Source organism: Meriones unguiculatus, chromosome 1, assembly GCF_030254825.1.
Source record: "Meriones unguiculatus strain TT.TT164.6M chromosome 1, Bangor_MerUng_6.1, whole genome shotgun sequence".
Lineage (NCBI taxonomy): Eukaryota > Metazoa > Chordata > Mammalia > Rodentia > Muridae > Meriones > Meriones unguiculatus.
The window spans coordinates 157,631,729-157,641,615 of record NC_083349.1 but is presented as its reverse complement, the minus strand read 5'-3'; the positions used below and the strand labels follow the sequence as shown (position 1 = coordinate 157,641,615).

At 39.6% G+C, this 9,887-nt stretch overlaps 1 protein-coding gene across 1 annotated transcript; it reads right to left on the bottom strand.

Annotated features, from left to right (window-relative positions):
* Positions 1-7,098: 7,098 nt before the first annotated feature.
* On the bottom strand, positions 7,099-9,427 carry LOC110541975 (tyrosine-protein phosphatase non-receptor type 12-like). Its single transcript, XM_060369796.1, is given in 6 exon segments — positions 7,099-7,378; positions 7,380-7,651; positions 7,654-7,689; positions 7,692-8,143; positions 8,146-8,186; positions 8,188-9,427. Coding segments are annotated over 6 exon segments (2,313 nt in total). The 5' UTR covers positions 9,420-9,427.
* Between the last annotated feature and the right edge of the window lie 460 nt (positions 9,428-9,887).

Genomic DNA, 9,887 nt, shown 5'->3' with positions numbered 1-9,887 from the left:
GCCTTGAAGGAAAAGGTTGGTTAAATACACCTTATTTAGGACTGAGTACTACATAGTCTCTCATTCTTTGCAAAAAAGTCTACCTGTGGGTTTTGGTGTATTACAGTCTGCTGTGAGAAGAAGATTCTCTGATGAAGGTTAAATGATGTACTGATATATGGGATAGCACTGCATCACTACAAGTCATGTTATTGCTATGTTTACTTAGTAGACTAACAGTAGTAGGTTTTCCACTAGGCCCATGACAAGTTCTTGGTCACTTTACAAGTATCAAGTATGGGTTTTATCTCTAGAATAGACCTTAAATACAATTCTTAAAAAAGTAATTGGCATATTTCTATAACATTTCTGCCATAAATGTACCAACATAACTCACAGGCAAGTCATTGTTTTAGGTCACAGGATTTATAGCTGGGTGATTATTACTCCTCTGATAGTATGTAAAGTATGTTTTGGTACCATGAAGCCTAATCAGAATGGGTGAAGCTTTTAGTTGAGTACAGTTTCTCCATGTTCAGTTACATAAGTTCTGTCTTCAGCCACAGGACCTTACTATCACTTTGTAGAGGGTAACAGATAGCCTTGGCAATAGCCTTTGGTATCTATCTATCTATCTATCTATCTATCTATCTATCTATCTATCTACCTATCATCTATTTATCTATCATCTATCTATCTTCTCTTTATTTAGTGTGTGTGTGTGTGTGTGTGTGTGTATGTGTGTGTGTGTGTGTGTAGGATCCCACTGGTCAATGATTCAACATTGTATAATTTGTGTCTGGAAGTAGGGGTCTTAGTTATATAGGGTATCTAGTGTCATTTTCTCCCATGTTATGATGGCTTCATTTAAATTCCTTATATAGATGCATCTATTTTAAGGAGCTTCTACAGTAATTGTTTTCCATACTGCATTTTAGTGTTTGTTTTATATATATATATATATCTTTCTTATATATCCTCTTTTTCTCTCTCTCCTACCGCTCCTGTTTTAATTCTCCTATTCTAGTTTCTTTCCCAATTATAATTGTTACACACACACACACACACACACACACACACACAAGTACATGTATGTGTGATCACATATGTATGCATAAATACATAACCATTTTTGTTGTTTGTGTATATGAGTTAAGGACTGCCTATTTTGTACTGAACTCATCCCTAGGAGAGGCTAACTCTCCCTCTCTCAGTAGTCATCAGTTGCCTTTAGTTCCTTGTCCTGGTGTATAACTCTGTGAGTAAGATTCCTGCTTCCACATTTGCATGTGTAGTGATCCTGCCATTGTTCAGATCTCATTTATGCAGCCATTTCTAAGAAAGACTGTTTCACAGCACACTTGCTGGTATTCGAGTTCTTACATTCTTTCTAATCCTTATCTCCCTTGCAGTTCCCTGAACCATAGTTGATGGGATGGTGATGTAGATATACACATTTGTACTGGGCTCCCCATAATCCATGCTCTGTGTCCTCTGCATTGTGTACAGTTGTGGGGTTTTGGTATTCAGTTTTTGAAAAGAGATGCTTCATTGATGAGGTCTGATAACTACACAAATTTAGAATGTAATTAGAGATTATGGTGTTCTAACAACATAGCAATAGTAGACTCTTATCTAAGATTCGTGACTCCACTAGTCCTGGGAAATTGGGTAGGTTTCTATTACCAGGCATAGTTTCTCTCCAATTGAATGAACCTTAACTTTAATTAGACAGCTATTGGTTGCCACCAACATGGAAAAGCCACTTACTACACCTTTGGAGATGGAATCATGGCATGCTGGTCATTGTTGTGGTTCATGGATGTCACAGATGGGTTAAAATATTAATTGTTTCCATTCCTAGGCAGCTTTCATAGTATTGTCTGGTTCCATGAAACCTAGACAATGGGAAGGAGGTTTTGTGGTTGGATCCATCTTAAATGATTTGAATCCTCTGTACTAAGTGATTGGTGTCTTCAGTAGTAGGGGCTTACCTTCAACCTCGGAGAGGCAACCAACTACAATAAACACAGTTTATATTGTTTTAGAAGTCACTTGTACTACTGTGACTGACCATTCTAAAGAAGATTACTTTTGCCTGGTATTGTGTTCTTGTTAGTTTATGGTTCTTGTTGGGAAAATTATCAAATAGACCAAAGGGGTAACCAACTCCTCCTTGAAACACTACCATTAAGTTTTAAATGACTTTTTATATAATATGGAATGAATAAGAAGTATTTCCTACTGATTAAAGAATCTTTTAGCAATAGGTGCCCCTGGCATGACTCTGCATTAGACACTCCTAAATGCCTCTATATGCAATTATCTTTTACTTCTTTTTTTTAAGTTGTTTTCTTTTGGTATGTATATCAGTATAATTAAAGGCATTATTTTCTAATATACTTCACAGTTGAAAAGACATGTTTTCATTTTTGTTAAGATGATGAGCACAAATAATGCATATGTCCTATGTCAATTTCATATCACAAAGTTCCTTACTCCACATCATCTATCTTGTGAAATTCTGGATCAGACTGAAAATCTACAGTAGCCATCCAGAAAAGAGGATGTTGAGTACAGAGCAAGACAAAAGGAACAAGACCTCAGATAAGTGGAGCCCCCCCTTCCCTGTTCTCCTTCCAGTAGTCCTGTTTGTCTAGAAGGTGGTCACTTCAGTCTTCATGCCCCCACCTCCCAGTTAGGAGTGTCAGCTAGAGTCACACATGTGTCCTCCCAGAAGCCTAGCTTGTTGCAGCCCTCCAGCTTGACAAAGAGATGTCCCCACTCAGTTTTCTTTCTTGTTACTAGCCCTCTCCCTCCCACCCCTGTTCTTCCCACATTTGATCCTGACCTTTGTATCCCTCCCCATTCCATCTCCTGCTCAGTTTCCTCTGTTCATCTACTTTTGCTGTCTATTCTATTTCCACTTCTTAGGTACATTCTGGCAGCCTCTTTTGGGCTTTCCTTGTCACTTAAGTTCTTTGGGTCTGTGGATTATTCTATGGTTATCCTGTACTAAAGGTCTAATATCTGCCCATAAGTAAATACATACCATGTGTGTCATATGGGTTCCATCCATAGCAACAAATCAAATAATCCAATTAAAAAATGGGGTGCAGAGCTAAACTGAGAATTCACAAGAGAGGAAACTTGAGTGGCTGAGAAACACCTAATGAAAGGCTCAATGTCTCTAGCCATCAGAAAATGCAAATCAAAATGAATCTATGATTCCATCTTACACCAGTCATAATGGCTAAGAACAAAAACTCAAGTGATAATGCATGCTGGTGAGGATGTGGAGAAAAAGGAACACTCCTCCATTACTGGTGGGAGTGCAAACGTGCAATTTCTCTGAGAATCTATCTGGTATTTTCTCAGAAAATAGGGATTAGTTCTACTTCACAATCCAGCTATACCACTCCTGGTCATATACCCAAAAGATGCTCCACCATACTACAAGAACATTTGATCAACAATGTTCATAGCAGCATTATTTGTAATTGCCAGAAACCAGAAACAACCTAGATGTCTCTCAACCGAAGAATGAATACAGAAGTCATGGTACCTTTACATAATGGAATAATACTCAGCTATAAAAGCAAAGAAATCATGAAATTTGCATAATAATTTTTAAGAAGACTAGCCCAGATCACCAGCAGGACACTCTGGAGTGCTTGTTGAATGATGCCTCAGATTGCTATTCTGCATTTCACAAATGTCAGATTGTTTTTAGTTGATTTTCCAAAAGTAAATATGAGTCACGTCAAGATCCTTATTGACACATAAGATAGATCCTAAAAAAATATCTACTTTATGCTATTAAATCTGTCCTGTGGAATAAGATGGCTTCCGGGTTAAGGCTTCCCAATTGTCTGTCAGTTTATCTAGGCATCTATCTGTCTGTCTATCTATCATCTAAGTCTCATCTCTCATTTATTTAATCTCTCATTTATCTAAGATCATCTGTCTATAGTTTTTCTAGCAGTCATCTGCCATTTGTCTATTATCTATTATCTGTATCTCAATTTATCATGTAAATATATCAAAGATAATATTAAATATTAGATAACATATGTCATTGAGAAATATTTTCATGTTTTTAGTTGAGCATTACCAGGTTTACCAAGATGTTTCCAGAGAAGTCAGCTATAATGTTGAAACTTTAATTTCATAATTGAACAGAAAGTTATTTGAGAAATTATGGGTGATGATTATACAGATACTCATTTAGGCATTTGGCTTTGAAAATTATGTTGATAAAATGTTTTTTCCATAAATGAATTGGATATGTTGGGATTTTAAAATAGTTTTTTACTTACCAGAAATTTTAATTTAATTTTTGGATAAGGAAAAAAATTGTCTTGTTGTTTGTAATTTTTCCTATACAAATTCTAAAACCAATCAACTCATATTTTGAACAGTATGTGATGATATATAGAAGAAAATAAATGAAAAACCATAAAAATTTCTGCTAATTAGGTCATATTCAATGTTCAATTCAGAAAAGCAATTACTTTGTCCTTCACTAATTGCTAGAGCTGCAAACAATATGAACTTTATTTCCCTTGGATCACAGATGGGAAATCAGAAGCCAGACAGTAAGACAACATAATGAGATAAACCCAGGTCACAGAATAGCTAGGGAAAGAGTGGAATAAAAGCATAGTTTCCTGTTTTCGTGTCTAGGGATCATCCAGGTATCCATAGGATACTACTTTAAAACAACCCAAATCAAAATTATGTCTTCAAAAAAAAAAAGAGACAATTAATGTCAGGTAACTCAATCAAAAACAAATTCCTGAAAGTTCACTCAAAGCACATCTGGCCAGAACACGCGTTTGTAGCAACCATGGTAGATGTTAAATCAAATAAGTTGCAATCTGACCGTGACCAGGAGGCATTGCAAAGTCTAGCACAGTGGGAAGCAGTGATTCAAGCCACATTTTGAACTGCAGAGAGAAAAGGGAGGACTTAAGCCCCAAATGGGCTTAAAAGAAGAATAAATCTGTTAGCAGAGCAATTACTCATGTCCTCAGTAAACTGCCTCCTATAAGGATTAGCAGATAAATCTCAGAATGGGCATTAGTTTTTTCTTGGCACATCTTCCTCTTTCTACACATCAATAACAATGTATTTACCCAATTATCAGATAATCCCTCTTAAATTGATCAATTGATAGTTCCCCCAGCCCTTTCAAAGCACTGCTTTGTTTTCTTTGGCCTCAAACACCTCCAAATATTTCTAGAGGTCAGGAAAGTACAAATTGCAAATTTATTATTCTTAGAGTTGCAGGGTGACCTTTCACCCTATGTTTCAAATCTCTGCATGGTGCCTTGAAAAGTGATTTCCATTAAAGTAAATAGGAGTCCCAGTGTTAAAAGCTGAAGGGAGCTCTGAGGCTTAACCCTTCTGAGCACATAGCCTAAGCAAGAGGAAAACAGCAATGGCTTACAGCTTTTGCCAGAGATTCTATTCTTTACTTAACACATGGGCTTATGTACAATATGTGCTTATACAAATCTTTGACTCGCTTGGTTAGAGTCACACCAATGTACTTCATATCTTTTGTGGTTATTGTGAAGGGTATTATTTCCCTAATTTCATTCTCAGCCCTTTTGTCTTTTGTATACAGGAGGGCTACTGATTTTTTTAGTTAATTTTGTATCCAGCCACTTTGTTGAAGGTGTTTATCAGCTGTAGGAGTTCCCTGGTAGAATTTTTGGGGTCACTCATGTATGCTATCAAATCATCTGCAAATAGTGATACTTTGACTTCTGCCTTTCCAATTTGTATCCCCTGATCTCCTTTAGTTGTCTTATTGCTCTAGTAAGGACTTCAAGAATGTTGAAGAAAATAAAGAGAGTTGGCAGCCTTGCCTTGTCCCTGATTTCAGTGGGAATCATTTAAGTTTCTCTCCATTGAGTTTAGGTATGTGCCTTGTATCCCTGATCTCTCCAATACTTTAAACATGAATGGGGAGCTGGAGAGATGGCTTAAAGGGTAAGAGCACTAACTACTCTTCCTAAATGGTCCTGAGTTCAATTCCACATGGTGGCTCACAACCATCTATAATAAGATAGGGTGCCGTCTTCTGCCCCACAGGCATACATACAGGCAGAATACTGTATAAATAATAAATAAATATTTTAAAAAAATGAATGAGTTTTTCATCTTGGCTAATCTGTTTGGTGTAAGGTGAAATCTCAGGGTCGTTTTGATTTGCATTTCCCTAATGGCTAATGAGGTTGAGCATTTCTTTAAGTATTTCTCTGCCATTTGATATTCCTCTACAGAGAGTTCTCTGTTTAGCTCTGTTCCCTATTTTTCTTTCAGTGTAAAACTGTTTGCTTTTAATGGCAAGTCAAATATCCTGAAACATACATTTACTGATAGTCTTCTAATCCCAGTTGAATTCAAATTTTAAAGTAACACACGAGCTAAGAGAATTCAATATTGTTCCAAGGCACTTACTGAATCTCCATGACTAGATGAAAACAAGAACCATTAGGATGGACAATTAGACAGTATATAATATAAAAATAACTTTTTGCTTACAATTTACAAAATGTATTATTATTACAATCTTTGATCTCTGATAACCTGCAATGCTGGCTGCATGATTCCAGCAGTTTTAAAATTCAGAAACTGTTTTCTAAAACTTCAGGGCAAATAATTTACAAGTAAGGTACACAAAGACTTAGACCATGCAGAAATTCTTACATCTTCTGTTAATAATATTTTATGACTTCAACTTTATCAAATTATATACCTACTTGCCCTTTACATATACAAAATAATGCATACATGATAAAATAGCAAAAGAGTAGTCCTTTAACTCAATTTATCATAAAAGCATTACTATATTAACAGGTCTACAAGCAGCTTGTAACAGGGTTAAGAGACATTAAGGCAGTAATACTTGAAGTTACAAAATAAACAATAGGTAATACTTTTTCCTAAGTGTAGTATAAGGCAGGAAGATGGTCCCAGCAGAAAATATTAAGGTAACAATCTACACTGCTCTTAGTCCCACATTTTAAAGATGGAAGACTATAAATCTGGCTTTCGGTGGCACTTGAATTTTCCAGTATAATTTAAAGCGTCTTTTAGCTCCCTGAATCATTCTGAAGGTGGGTCTCTTGGTCCTTTAGGTTTTCCACAGCGATTACCAAAACCAATATCTGTGGCTTCTGTTAGACTTTCTGTTATTTGATCTTTCTTGTCACTGAAAGTAGGTAGACATTCTGTACAAGCCTCTGTGTGGATACCTCCTGCATCAGGTTTTTCAGTTCCAGAAGTTATCAAGCCTTCAGCTTCCCTTTGCTCAGACCATTCCTGATCTGGAGGTTCATGCCATTCAGATCTCACAGGTATGTCTGCTAACAGGAAGGACTCAGGTTCGCTTGGGCAAGGGGGGAGGCGACTCCTCACCTGCATCAGCGTCTTTTTCAGCACCTGAATGCAGCATTCCTGCCACCTCCTGTCTGGCAATGGACACTGGCAACACTTTCCTAGTGGAAGCAGTTTCAGTGCTACTGGCAACAGAAACCGTAGCACTTGCTGTTGAAATGCTAGTTTTGTTCTTGGTCACAGCACCATCAGAGTTCCTTTCATCTGAGTCTGAGTCATCAGAGTGAAGGGGATTGGTAAAGCTGAGCGGCGCTCACCACAATGAGGGGAGCCATTGTGGTGATCCACAAGATCACAAGATTGTGGGTCTCCTCTTCTGTTGCAGAGTTGGGTGTTGAGCTCACAGTTTTTATAGTTTGAGAATGGTTATCTGGGGATTTGCCTTCAGACGAGTCGGATACAGGCGTGGCGTTCTCAGGTCCGTGAAATGACCATGTGACATGTCCTGTCTTATCAAGAGGCAAGCGGTCTGGCTGTGGTGGTGTGTGTGAGTTCTGGGATTCTTCAGAAGAATCAGGAGCACTGTCTGAATGTGCCGCACTGCAGTCTGCACAAGAATCCTGAGAAACATCATCAACTTTTACATCATCTGAACTTAACTCCTGTGGCTTAGAGGTTTTGTCAACTACAGAAGAGTCAGATTTAATTTTAATCGCATATCCCCTATTTAAGAGTGTGTTCCCATCAAAACTTTTGGGTCCTTCTTGGAGAGGGACTTTCTTGATCTCAAAACTTAAATTTCGCTCTAATTTTTATCTATGTGTTCAACAGCTGATTCATTTTCCCCCGGTGAGGTCTGATTTATTGCAATTCCTGTTGAGGTCTGTTGAATGCTGTTCTGATGAAACCATGTGCAGCACTGGCTTTTGGTGGTATCTGTCATTGTCTTGCCACACCGTAGTAACAGTTGGAAAGGCTGACGGGGGAGAAGGTGTCAAGATGGGTGGCACCAGGTGAGGTTCTGGTGGCTGTAGTATTTTCTCCTTGGCATCCCCTTCTACAAGGCAACTTCGAGTCCTTGGTGGCTTTGGAGGAGGAGCATCTTGTTTTTCACTATCCACAGAGCTGACCAGATTTCCAGTGGTAATGTCATTACCATCAGTGATTTTCTGTGCTCCATGGATTTCATACAGTTGTAGCTGTTTTTCAAACAGTTGGGCAATGGTTCTATGAACAAGCTCATATTGCTCCTTTGTTTGTACTGCAGAGTGCCTTTGCGTTCTCATTTCTTGTATCAAATTAAACACTTTAAATTCCTCTGGAATTTTCTCAGCCTTTAGTAAGTTCCACGTGTAATCTATGGCACAGATAGCTCCTGTTCTTCCGCAGCCTGCACTGCAGTGAATACAAATAGGCACATCTTCATGCTCTTGGTATTTCCTCATTAAGCTTATCATGTCCAGAATAGAATCAAATGACGAAGGAACATCATGGTCTGGCCGGTTCACATAATGAAACTGATAGAGCCGACGGGATTCATCTTGAAATTCAAGTAAAAGTGTTCGAATAAAGTAGTCTGTTCTTGCTTGTTCATTTTCACAAGAAATTTTAAATGGTGCAAATGTTATAGGATCTTGTCCACACAAAGGCCAATAGCGCTCACACTTTTTCCTTCCCATTTCAAATTCTCGACAGGCCATTACGATGATCACAACATTGTACTCCCATATCACCCTCCAGAAGTCTATGACAGTATTCGCTAGAGGTCCTTGGGTTGCCACATACGCCTTTGGCCCATAGACGCCCTTAATAAAATTTGCATTGATATAGTCTGAATCTTGAGATGGAGTCTTCAAAGTCAACTTAACTCGGCTATGATCAAATGGCAGTGTGTCCTTATATCTGTTCTTTTTAACATTTTCTTCTTTTTCTCCAGTGGCTGTGGGATAAATCTTTTCTGTTCTATATTTGGTAGACAATCTTCTTAATCGCATGAAGTCCCGGGCGAAGTTGTCTTCCCCATTGTGGTCCGGACTCTTCATGGCCTGGACCCTCTGGATGAACCTCCGCAGGATCTCCACTTGCTCCATCCTCCCGCGCCCCCGCGCCCCCCCCCCCCTGCCGCCCGACGCCCGCTCTGTGTTCCCCAGCTTGCTCCGGCCTTCCCTCCCTGTCTCTCTCGCCCTCACTCCTTCCCTCCCTCTGTCCGCACCGCACGAGGAGGCTGCGGCTGCCGCTGCAGCGGCACCGGCCGGCTCCCCCGTGCAACTTGCAGAGCAGCTCAGCTTCCCTCCCTCCTTCCCTCCCTTCGAGGCGAGCTGCAGGCTAACTCCGCCCTGCCCCCAGCTTGCCCCATCCTCCTTCCCCGCCCTCCTCTGTCCCAGATGCCACCGCCGCCGCTGCCTCCACTGCCTCAAGAACACTGCTCTCCGTCCGCCCTGCCCCCTTCCCGGTTCTTCTTCTCCCTCCCCCCCCCCCCAACAGCCCCAGCCGCCTCTCCCCACGGGCGCCCCCCCAGCGCCACCCAGACAAGCCTGTTCCCATTTTTTTTTTAAGTG